The following is a 12,765-nucleotide window of genomic DNA, read 5'->3' on the forward strand; positions in this document are numbered from 1 at the left end:
GTGATTGTCCGCATTGATTTGATCTGGTTCTGAAAATCCATTTACATGGTGATAGTTCTTACCAGAAAAAAAGACATTAGAAGTACCATAATTTCTGTACGACACTTACTTCAGTGTCAAAACTTTTTGACGTGCTATTTTGGTAAAAAAAAAAAACGAACACTTAAGTGTCACCTTCGATTTGGGATGCCGGAAATCCAATGTGGACACTGGTGCTTCGAGCCAGCATAAATACCATAAACGATGATGCTAAATTTGTTTGCCCTAAATTTAAACCCTAGTTCGGACAAATCGAGCCATTTCCCCTCTTCTTCAAACCCTAATTCAAATGGAGGCAACTTGAGGAAAAATTAAGAGCTGGATCTTACGATGGTGATTGGGGATGAGCTACATTCCAGAACCCATGGCTTTTTGTTTGAGATTCCCTTCTTTTTCTTCTCCACTTGTTAAAATTAGAAGAGAAAATGACGATGCGAATGCGACTATGTGTTTTGTGGAGCTATTCTTACACTTCTACGTATACTGGGGCTATCTAGTTGCTCATGGAAGAATCAGTTGTTATGTGTTGTTATGGCGGTAGTTGCGCTTCCCTTTTTCGCTTTTAGTAATCTTTTTTGTATAGTGGATTAGAGAGAGATAGAGAATAAGCCCTTTTATTTTTGGTTTTTCGTTTTACCTATCTGTCTGCAAATCCAATCTCCGTTTCCCGTTGTCCTTTCTCCGGTTGAGAAATTGGAGAGATACGCGGAAAAGAGTAATTTTGTATATTTCAATATATGGAAAATATTACATGAAGAGTCTATTTATAGACTTTATGAGATGGCTATCTAAGGTAATAATATAAACACAATATCAAATATAATCAATCAAGGACATGAACTATTAAATGAGATATATGCATAATCCTAAGAGATATACAAAATCAGGAAAATATGCAAATATCACTAACACCTCCGTTTTTCTTTGCCATTTCTTTTCGTCTCGTTTGATTAAATAATCTGGCAGGGCCAAGCTTAGCTTCCACGAGTATGGGAATGCGCATGTGTGCGTCAGTGGCAAGCGAAAAAGAAACCAAAGATTGTGATTTTTAGTATAATCAAGACTTCTGCACTTGTTATTCATGTAGCAACTAAGGGTGGCTGATGTTGGTGATGATGAAGAGTCTATATCGCTAGATAGAGCCTTTTCCGCAACTGAGAGCACCGGCACTGGCGATGATCGTGTTCACCAAAGAGGATGGTCTCGTGCCTAAGCTCGATGCTTTGGCGTAGCTCGAAGAAGCTCCTGCATTGATCAAAGGTGGTGGATAATTGAGGATGCTCCGGCGAGTGTGGCATCGTTGATGTTCTCTGTGACTCAAGAAATGAATGAATATGATGAGAAGACGATGAAAAATGAAGAAACTCGGGGTGATTTTTTGCTAGAGAGAGAGACAAGTCGTCGTCCATGTTGAACTTTCTTCTTTTATAAAAAAAAGGTCACGTAGAAATTAGCATATTATTAATTGAGCCGTGTAAGACTTTTTGCCGGATTTGTCACCGGATGCATTTAAGTGATTGTTTTTCCTCCAATACGACAATGAAGTGATTTGTAAAAAAAATTTGACTCTAAAGTGAGCGTTGTACAAAAGTTAGCCTTGGGCGAGGCTCCACCTCGCCAGATCCGGCGAGGTCGAGCTCGCTCGAGGCCGGCGAGCTCGAGTCTCGCCAGATCGGCGAGGCTGGAGCCTCGCCACAGGTCGACGAGGCCGAGACCTCGCTGGGATCGGGTGAGCCTCGAGGTCGCAGGAATCGGGCGAGCTCGAGGCTCGCCAGATCGGCGAGGCTCAAGCCTCGCCCGAGGCCGGCAACCTCGAGCTTCGCCGGCCTCCGGCGAGGTCGTCCCGCCCCGGTGGCCGGTCGCCGTGGCCGACCACCGGCCGAAGTAAAAAAAAAAAAAAGAAAGAAGAGAAAAGAAAAAATAAAAAATAAAAGAAAAAGAGAAAAAATAAAAATAATTAAATTTTGATTTTTTTAAAACATTTTTATAAAGAGGGAGAGAGTGTGTGGATGGGTCTAGTAGGTGGATTGGACATGGGTTCCAAACTCAACCCATTTAGACCCATTTATCTTTAAGCTTTAAAATTTAAAACCCATTTAAGGTTGGCTCTTTAAAATAAAAGTGACCCATATATGACCCATTTATTTTTAAATGGGTCATATATGGGTTTAAGACCCATTTTAACACCTCTAATTTCGACGTAGATATCGATCAGTGCTTTGTAAAACACTTGCATGTACTCTGGAAGTTCATTTATGCAATCAATGTCCCACCTGAAATGATAAGATATTATAAGATAGGGTATACATTACGTGATATTTTTAAACTTCAGATCGCATGAGGATTTGGGAATCACTATATTACCCTTATGATAACTATGAAAAGGGATCAATCAACTCCTTTATCTTTTATACACAAAGTTATTGATTCAGAGACATTTTGCCACATCTAGTATTTCAGGGCAAAGTACAAAAAAATACCTAAACATATTGTATTTGTGCCAATTTAGTTGTAAACTTTTCAATTGAATCAATTTAATCCTAAACCTTTTTCAATTTTTTCTTAAATTGCTGACATGAATGCTGCTTGTTTTACGTGGAACGGCCAAAGCTAACGTGGACGTATTTTTAATAATAAGCTACATGCGCTGCAGATATGCGAATCAAACCTTTGAATTGCTTGAGTAAAGAGCTCTAGCTCTTCATAGGTGCCGTAGATATCATATATGTCATCAGGAACTGAAGTCACTGCGATCATTTTGGTCATCATTCTTCTAACAAGCACTAATTCGGGCTCAAAATGAACTCCTAAAATCCAAAAGTATCCTTCCACGAGCCTGTCTCTTGCAAATGGTAACTTCCTCTTGAAGTCTAAACCCATCCACCACCTACACGTAAAATGGCAATATTCATATGAACCTTCCATAGAGTATAAACACTAAAACAATTTAACCATGCGATTGCATAATTGATCAACCTTGCAAGATCAACTAACTCCTTCTGGTGTTGCCTTTGCAAATGGTTGAAATCTAACTTGGCTAGTGATAGCAGGACTTCGTTATGTGAAGGTTCTGCTTCGTACATGGAGATGTATCGTCTGGCCTCGAGCCTCGGCACCCCTCGACGAATTGTTTGCTCTAAGGCATGATGGACTTGTGTTGCGAGAGGAGGGCTTAGTTGCTCCTTAATGGATTCAAGATGGGTTAAACTGAAAGAAAGCGCTTGATCAAGAACATCTTCTCCATGCACACTCAGATGGCTAGCTTCATACAAACTTAGTAATCCCCGTACGTCACTTGCATGTTTCTCACTGAACTCTCCACTGGTGTCCTTGAACTTGTTAAAGATGTCTGCTTATAGATCACAGTGAAATAAAGATTTCTATTGTACACATCCCTATTAGTCAGAAAGATTCTTCACGAGTGGTCTTAAACGCCGGTGACGTTTGGTTTACTGGAAGAGTAGATAGTAACAATAACAACCAACATATGAACGAGGGTTCAATTTTTTATCGGATTGTGGCTTTGGGGGTCCTGTTGTGCAATAACTTGGGTGGGTCGTCTATAACTTCAGGTGATTGATTGTCGAATGACCTCAATCCACGGTAGAGAAAGGCAAAGAGGATCGGTTTTAGACAATGGGAAAAGATCAAAGTATATCAATCATCAAATTTTGTGGCTGAGTAACTAAAAACAAGGAAGGGCAACTCACCGAAATTTGGTAGCCTTGTTGTCGCAACAATCGGAAGAGGAGAGCGGCCGTGAAGAGGTCGTCGATATCCTGATCTCCATCGTTGCGAAGAAAACATGTCTCATTAAGTCGTTTCAACACGTGATCAATCTCGCTCGCGAAGTGGTATGCGATGCCTAATCGTTGTATTTGATCGATCATGTCCAGTTTCAGGGACTGCTTGTCTGCATCAACGTGTAGCATCCTCTTCACCTCGCCCTTCAGCTTCTGGATTTCTTGCTCCGCCTGCTGATCATGGCCATATTCCTACGCATAATAGAGAAAAACATGTCAATTTCTCTCTGATACTAGGTGCATGAGAAGCTCATTGGCCCAAGACCTATTCCTATAATGTTGCTTTTGGCTTATTTAAGTAATGGATGTTTGTAGCAACATTTGAACGATAAAATTACGCTAAGAAAAGCGCAGCAACTTAAGTCTTACCATTTATGACCAAAAAAAAAGAGTCCTACCAATGAGTGGGGGGAGCAGCGTAATTGGGGAGGTAACCCTCCCACGAGCTCAGATGTTTTGCAGCCTCCAGCGTCGTCGACATCCGCTACTCTACTGTCGTCACCGTCCCAATAGTAGGGGTGAGCGGTTCCCGGTCCGGTCCGGTCTGGTCCAACCCAAGAACCGGGAATCAGATCGGTAGAATCGGTCCCCAGTTTCTAGGACCGGGGACCGGACCGGTTAGTCTTGGGACTGTGGACCGACCGGACCGATGGTCCGGTCCGGTCCAGTTTCAATGGGACCAATATTAAATATTATTTGTGAACCAGGAACCGATTATTTCGTTCTTTCTTTTGTAGTTCTGATTTGATCCCATAAGGCCGTGGAAAAACTTGGAAAAATATATATAATATATATAAAAAATTGAACAATCAGTTCCAATGGGATTAATATTAAATATTATATATATATTGAATATTATATATATGAAAAAATTAAAAATATATATTTATCGGTCCAGTTCCCACCCTAGAACCGGAAACCGGACAACTCGAAAAGCGGTTCTACTTTTAGGAACCGGGAATCGGACTGATATTTCCAGGAACCGGACCAAACCGGTCGGTCCGGTCCGGTCCCAATTTGGGTGGTCCATCTTCCGGTCCCAATTTGGGTGGTCCATCTTGCTCACCCCTACCCAATAGCAAGTTCCCTCTTTTCTTTCTCTCTCTTCTCGATGTCCATGTCGATGGTGGAGCTCAAGCGGTCTCATGATCTCTCCCGGCCTGTGAGAGGCTGCCTCCTCTAGATTCGGAGCCAATGCCTCCAGATCTATAAGCTCAACCTCCATGGCCATGGAGGGTGGCGGCTCCTCTATCGCCGCGAGACTCAATCGCGACGTCAAGATCTCAAAGAGAGAGAGAGAGAGAGAGAGAGAGAGAGAGAGAGAGAGAGAGAGAGAGAGAGAGATCAGCCTGGAGATGATGAGGACGATGGCAGACGGTGGTGCGGCTCAGACATGTCGCCAAGGCTCGTCTTGGAGGCGGCGAAGGCAACTTCGCCAGTGGCGAGGGCAACAGGAGATGCAACATCAAGTTGCTGTCGAGAGGAGGATCGGAGAGAGAGAGAGAGAGAGGTCTGGTGGGGTTTGGAATTGGTACGGTGAGGACTAGAGTTGGATGAACACATCTCTTCATCCTATGATGAGGATATCCTATGTGACTACAGCAAGTGACAACAAATCTTTAGCCATGGACAATTTTTAAAAAAAATTTAAAATTTTTTTCTTTTCTTTTTTCTTTTCTTTTCTTTTCCTTCTTTTTTTTTCCCACTACGGTCAGTGAGGGTCATTGGAGCTCACCGATCACTAGGTGAAGGCAGCCTTACCCGCGGCTAGTGAGGCCATGGTCGCCTTCATTGGCGGACGGCAAGGTCTTAGCTATGCAAGGTTGGCCTTGCCCGTGGCCGTGATTGCCTCGACCAGATCCGGGCGAGGGCTTCGTGGCCGTCGCTCAGTGTCGACGGCCACAGTGAAAAAAAAAAAAGGAAAAGAGAAGAGAAGAATAAAAGAAATAAAATAAAAATAAAAATAACTGAAAAAATATTAAAATTTATTCACGTCAGTATTAGTCGTGCCACGTAAAATGGTTAGCGTTCATGTTAGCGATTTCTGACTAAAATTGACCAAATAGACTCAATTAGCAAAACGTGAAAATATTTTTGACTAAATTGGCACAATTAAAAGGTTTAAAACTAAATTGATACAGGTTCAATAGGTTTATGACTTTTTTTGGTAATTACATTTATATAATAAGAGGCAACAGATCTTTAACCACGGTATTGAACCATGACCCACTGAATTCCAAAATAGAGTTCTATGTAGGATACTCGAAGTGTTCATAACTTCATCTCTCTTTTTTTTTTTTTAAACTAGATATACATAGTCTTCTTTGGGTTTGGAAAAAAGTTATAAATTGTGCCATATACATATAAAAAGTATTGTATGGTCTATCAATGTAAATCAAGTTAATCCCCATCAATAATCATGTAGATCTAGAGTGAAACTCACATTATTTATTTGCTCCATATTTACTAAAGTTTCGTATCTATGCGTTCAACTATTATTATCAAATATCGAGATTCTAAGCAGCTGAAGAATAAACATCGTTGGGTAATGGACAAATTCATCATGAAAATGTACTCCCTAAAACAGTGGAGTAGCCTTCAACAAGCCTATCCCTCGCAAAAGGGTGGCTTTCTTTCATAGTGTCTAATCAATCTCATCCACCACATCTGCATTTTAGTGACGCTAATCCTACCATTGGATTCCGAAATTGGACATCTAAATTAACCCATGTTAAGGCTGAAATTAATTACTTTTTTGTGACATCGATAGTGTGTGTTACATCAGATATATACACATATTTTCACGTGCTATGCCATTACTATTCACATAATATATATATAGTTGAGTCAGAAGCAATGTATTAAATTCCTACCATTGAGTAGGAGCGAGAGGCATATTTGAGGAAGTAATCCCCCCATATGCTTGGGTGAAAGTTTGCTGACCGGCGTTCAACCACATGGCTTGTTTCTTGGGCTGCAGGAGAAGATGGAATTGCTGAAATCTGAAGAGACATATATCTTTTTCTGCTATCTCTAATGAGATTCAGATGTTTGATCAATATAGATGAAGAGCACGAGGCTTTTCTGTGAGTGCCAAAGACCTTATGAATGGGTATTTATAGGCAAGAAACTGCTTAGTAAATGCATTATCATCGGGTTTTGTCGGGCCAATTGATCGACGGCATTTAACATGTGTACTGTACAGAATTTTGGAGAGGCTCTTTCACCTACAAATGGTGCAGACTATCCAAGCTATCATGCATTTTTGTGTTTTGCTTCTCCACCTTTCATTTTCCCATCATAGCTTTGTCCTCACTTGTTTCGGACAGGAAGGTTATACCTATTTGGAAGAAGCTTAGGCTGTGCATGGCAACCATTCCGTACCGTAAATGCATTCGATCGAAATGATTCTTTTTATTATGTGCGGAACCGATTCTCGAGATTGAAGGCGTTTAGAACGGCCCAAAATTTCTATTCCTGAAATAGTAAAAGAACAGAAATGCGTTTGGTAATGGCATAAAATTTCTTTTTATTAATAATATTTTAATAACATTTTAAATATTTTAATATTTCTTTCTTTTCTTTTTTTTTCTCCTCCTTGGCCATGGCCGATAAAATATTTTTTAATTAATAATACTTTTATTAAAAATAATTTTTTTATTTTTTTGGCCATTGCCAGTAAAAAAATTTCTTATAAATACTTTTTTTATTAATAATTTTTTAAAAAATATTTTAATAAAAAATATTTTTATTGAAATTATTTTTTTTTATTTTTTTTGCCATGGCCTGGTCGCTGGCCATGGCCGGTAAAATATTTTAATAAAAAATATTATTATTGAAAATAGTTTTTTATTTTTTTCGCCATGGCCTGGTCGCTGGCCATGGCCGGTAAAATTTTTTTTATTAATAATATGTTTTTTATTTTTTTTCGTCATGGCCTGGTCGCTGGCCATGGCTGGTAAAATTTTTTTATTAATAATATTTTTTAATTAAAATATTTTAGTATCGCCAGATACGGCGAGGGTGGCTCTCACACCAGACATTAGAAGCTATATTAAAAACCAAGAAAAAGAAGAAGAAAAAAAAACTGATTCTCATTTTTGTTCCTAGAATCAAGAAGCTACTTTTTTTTTATTCTTGATTCTGCTCCAAAACTGATTCTGGGCACAAATTTGCAAGAATTTGTGCCCAGAATCAAAAAATTAAACAAACGGATTTCTATTCCCAAACCGATTCTGGGAACAAAAGAACAGAATCAAATACTATTTGGCAAGTTGCCATGCGCAACCTTAGCTGATTGCACCGCCCCATATTTTCCCATATGTAGATAGAACAGTCAACTGATAGCTGAGCGATGAAAGTGTTTTACCGACACCCTTTTCGCTATCACGGCCCCATGCAGTGCTGCCACTTGATTAAGAATGGAGATGTCTATCATCATGTGGTGTGGTTTCTGATTTGGTTTCGAAATAAAACGTGAAGTTGATGGTGGACGTGGAATAAAACGTGAAGTTGATGGTGGACGTGGAATAAAACGTGAAGATTTTTGTGAAAACATGTGCAGCACTTCGAATCCACATCGACGCGTGACGTATCAGGTCTGACCATGGCAGAGAGCGTAGGTACTTCATTTCATGTGGACGTGGATTGGCCTCGTTGTTCTTGGTCCGGTCATTCACAAGCTCCTCCCTCTTTCGATTTCACCGTGTTTTCTTAGCTCATCGCATTTGGACCATCCCACGTCTCAAAGCACTCAAGAAATCTGCCTCTAAACTATTAGCTTTTGGTCTTCCAAATTATTTTCACATTGCTTTTAGACAGTAACTACCAGTTAAGAGTGCCAAACTCTGGAAAGCTCATTTGAATGTGTTGAGAGCTACAGTTACAGGGACTATAGGCCCAGAGACCATGGTAGCCATGGAAGAAGCTGGGTCCACATCCAAACGTGTGATTCTCCTGTTACACTAATAATGAAATCTACATGACCAAGTCCCTGTAGGAAGCTTTCATTGGGCCCTCCCGACTCAGTAGCATCGCTCTCTCTAAATAAATGACACTTGAGGAAGAGGACTTAAATATGTGGCTGAGAAAAAACGATGTCTGTACACCGGCCCTTGTAGTTGTGCCTGGTGTTACTTCTGCTTGACATCCTCATTTTTCAGGTAAAAGAAACCCTTCTTTACTTTCCAACAGCTACTACTTCATTCACGTTATTTTGAATCTATTATTGCAGGGTCATTCAAAGAGAGATTTCCGAAAATACAAAGAATATATCATTTTCACCAACATAAGAATACAATCCACTCCAGTTGACAAGAAGTAAAAACCTCTACAAGGAACCAACATGCAAGTATCTATCTACAGATCTTATCCTCTTAAATCGCTAACTTGGATTCATCGGCCAATGCGTGAACTTACCCTAGTTCCCGGGATGCAACAAACAGCCAAGTTTGTGGTCTATCGTGATCTTGAGCAGTGCAGGTTCAATCAATTGTGAGGTTATCATTTGATTCCACTTTGATTACTCAACCAGTGATTCTTCTTTACCTGTCAACGTTCTATTCCAATAACAAGTTGTTATCAAAACTCATTCTACGAAAATAATTTAGTTGTTCATTGTGGAGAGACTGAGGCTAAATAAAATAATAATAATTGAATGAACAAATTTATACTATTTTTAATTTATGTTTTAGGATCTTGCTATTACTGATATCTCGGTTATTTGATATAGGATGCGCATTATTTTTTGTTTTGTCCACTCATATTAGATATTAATGATTCTCATATTATAGAAGTTCACTTAAATTCTAGTATCTGTTGCATGATTTGTCGACTTATTTATCTAGCATGATATGCATGATGCAGCAAAATCTACTTTCTATACAAAAAAAACTCCCATTACGGAGCAATCTGGCCTAAGAAAAACATTTATGCCACTTCATGGATGGTCAAAGCTGTCTTCAGAGCACCTCTTCAGGGACGGCTCGCATTAAAGCCGACGTCCTTGTGTTGCTGCGGGGCTTGTTACCATAGCAATGAGTAAAGTGGGGAAGAGATTTCTCAAGGAGCTTTAGTGATGGAAGAGACGGTCACTAATTCATATCTTCTCACACGAACGTAATATCCGTCCCTAAATGTCGGCCAAGGGCTCCAAAAAACTGTCTCAAATTCTCTTTGTTGACCACTGGAAAGTGCCAACCCCAACATTAACTGGAGACGGTTTTCTAGACTAGTCCCATTCTAGATTTCAAGGTGTGCAGATAGATTTCAGTTTTTAAAAATTGGAGAATCAGTTCCGACGGATAAGTTTCGAGAACAAATTTTGGTGTTTTTCTTGTTCTATGATGAGTGTGTAATTTAGAACCACTAGTATGAACTTTTATTTCTGGCAATATCTATAATTGAGATTTTCACTTTGTTAATGTTTCGTATTCTTCGCGTTTCTAAATATGAGTTGTAGTTAGCAAATTGTAGCAATAAATGGTGGTCATTGGAAGTGATGATTTACTGCAATCGTTCAATAAAAATATAAGTGGAACCTGGATAGATTCTATAGCCAACTTTGAAACATGTGATAAGATAAGGTTTCAAAGTATGCAATGTAGGTTTTAGGTTCCAAAATTTTGGAAATCGGATCTGACGAGTAGATTTCGGGTCACGGGTGAAACTTGGACCGACTTTGAAACTGCTCATTCCTATCCGTTTCACCATAGCCTACTCCGTCGTAATTCATGGAAAAATCAACTATGAAGAAAATTATTCATATCATCCGCCTGGGTGGCGCTGCTGGAGCGCGCACTCTTCCTCTCGCAAAAGGTTGAGTGTTCGAATCCCGGGTGCCGCAGGGTGACTTAGTGCCGACGTGCACGTGTGTGGTGGCTAGCACGTGTCGCCCCCAGGGTTTACCTCCCGGCTGTCGGCCATGCGGGGGTTCCCTGGGTCATAAAAAAAAAAAAAATTATTCATCTTGTGAAACACTTTAATCGAATTCATGGATCTAACAAGAATGAAATCACACTCACACTTAAATGAGGAAGTGGGTCTTTCGAGTTGATGCTTGCGAGGTAAGGGAAAAGGTTTCTGATGAGTGGGATCACGAACAAGCTTCAGTGGTCGTGCAAAGTGAAAAAAAGAGGTGGAGTCGGATGAGCTGACGTTCACCTGATTGGCCTCATATAATAATTGTCTCACAACTGGCCCCGACTTGTGTTTCTTCGCAGTGGGAATTGCACCAACCAATCCCCAATCCTCTGTCGCAAGCCACTTCTCTGACCAATCCGACGACGCCATCTGTGCCCTCCGAGAGCCTCGCCTTTTGACAAATACTTGTCTAGATTCGCATCCACGCAAAACTTGAACCATAGCGCTCGTCGATCGTATGGACCCCCGTGTGTGGGTCGCACAAGATCACCACCAATCGAGATGTATCTGGATCAATGAAACCGAGTCCATGCAAGGCTTACCTCCCTCTCTATCGGGTCAGGACATGCAAACCAGGTCCATCGGCCATGTACGATTTTGTACGCCTGGTGACTCGCATGTTCAGCGGCTGTAATTGATTTGGTTCTTATGAAATCGGTTCGAGATAAGTTTCACTCCTCTTCACGATGCCGTGTACTATGCTAACGTCACGTGTGATCGTTAACATCTTTTCTCATATTTGATTAACTGATCTCGTTTTCATTCATACTCTGAGCCCGTTTGACTTTCTGCTGCACCTAGGACTATGTAAAAAGATATCGACATTTATAAGAAATTGGTAGACTTTTTATAACTACAACATTTGCCCGAGTACTCCGGGAACATAAAAAACAACAGTATCTGAAAAACCTTCTTGCTCAATTTTTTGGAGTGCAGCGTCTTCAAAACGATATGACAAAATGTGCAAAGTCACGACACTTTACAATTCGGTTGTGACATAACATAGTTTCATCATACTAGGAGTGTGCAAATGAATTGATAACTGCCCGGACTACCTAGAACCAAATCGGACCGGAATCGGCCGTTCCCGATTCCAATTTACTAGACCGGTGAGTACCGGTCCAGTTTTCGGTTCTAGGTGTGGAATCGGCCACTCACCCAGCCTGACCGGATCGGTAATATATATATAATTTAAAAAAAATTCCAACTAAATAAAAAAGAATATATCATTTTCACCAACATAAGAATACAATCCACTCCAGTTGACAAGAAGTAAAAACCTCTACAAGGAACCAACATGCAAGTATCTATCTACAGATCTTACCCTCTTAAATCGCTAACTTGGATTCATCGGCCAATGCGTGAACTTACCCTAGTTCCCGAGACGCAACAAACAGCCAAGTTTGTGGTCTATCGTGATCTTGAGCGGCGCAGGTTCAATCAATTGTGAGGTTATCATTTGATTCCACTTTGATCACTCAACTGGTGATTCCTCTTTACCTGTCAACGTTCTATTCCAATAACAAGTTGTTATCAAAACTCATTCTACGAAAATAATTTAGTTTTTCATTGTAGAGAGACTGAAGCTAAATAAAAAAATAATAATTGAATGAACAAATTTATACTGTTTTTAATTTATGTTTTAGGATCTTGCCATTACTGATATCTCGGTTATTTGATATAGGACGCGCATTATTTTTTGTTTTGTCCACTCATATTAGATATTAATGATTCTCATATTATAGAAGTTCACTTAAATTCTAGTATCTGTTGCATGATTTGTCGACTTATTTATCTAGCATGATATGCATGATGCAGCAAAATCTACTTTCTATACAAAAAAAACTCCCATTACGGAGCAATCTGGCCTAAGAAAAACATTTATGCCACTTCATGGATGGTCAAAGCTGTCTTCAGAGCACCTCTTCAGGGACGGCTCGCATTAAAGCCGACGTCCTTGTGTTGCTGCGGGGCTTGTTACCATAGCAATGAGTAAAGTGGG

At 40.1% G+C, this 12,765-nt stretch overlaps 1 protein-coding gene across 1 annotated transcript; it reads right to left on the reverse strand.

Annotated features, from left to right (window-relative positions):
* Nucleotides 1-1,171: 1,171 nt before the first annotated feature.
* On the reverse strand, nucleotides 1,172-6,890 carry LOC130138231 ((-)-germacrene D synthase-like). Its single transcript, XM_056311672.1, has 6 exons — nucleotides 6,716-6,890; nucleotides 3,746-4,034; nucleotides 3,016-3,388; nucleotides 2,708-2,926; nucleotides 2,215-2,312; nucleotides 1,172-1,284 (listed from the first exon to the last, which is right to left on the reverse strand). The coding sequence occupies exons 1-6, from the start codon at nucleotides 6,854-6,856 to the stop codon at nucleotides 1,172-1,174; spliced, it is 1,233 nt and encodes a 410-aa protein (XP_056167647.1). The 5' UTR covers nucleotides 6,857-6,890.
* Between the last annotated feature and the right edge of the window lie 5,875 nt (nucleotides 6,891-12,765).

The sequence above is a fragment of the Syzygium oleosum genome, unplaced genomic scaffold (genome assembly GCF_021117445.2).
Source record: "Syzygium oleosum isolate NSW1041296 unplaced genomic scaffold, Sole_v2.1 Sole_v2.05, whole genome shotgun sequence".
Taxonomy (NCBI): Eukaryota; Viridiplantae; Streptophyta; class Magnoliopsida; order Myrtales; family Myrtaceae; genus Syzygium; species Syzygium oleosum.

Excerpts from the sequence above, each read along its gene's own strand:
- LOC130138231 (XM_056311672.1), bottom strand. The coding sequence starts at position 6,856 with ATGTCTCTTCAGATTTCAGCAATTCCATCTTCTCCTGCAGCCCAAGAA. Across the intron at positions 3,389-3,745 it reads AGGCTACCAAATTTCGGTGA|ACATCTTTAACAAGTTCAAG; the intron begins GTTGCCCTTCCT and ends ATCTATAAGCAG. Across the intron at positions 2,927-3,015 it reads GAGTTAGTTGATCTTGCAAG|GTGGTGGATGGGTTTAGACT; the intron begins GTTGATCAATTA and ends TTTTACGTGTAG.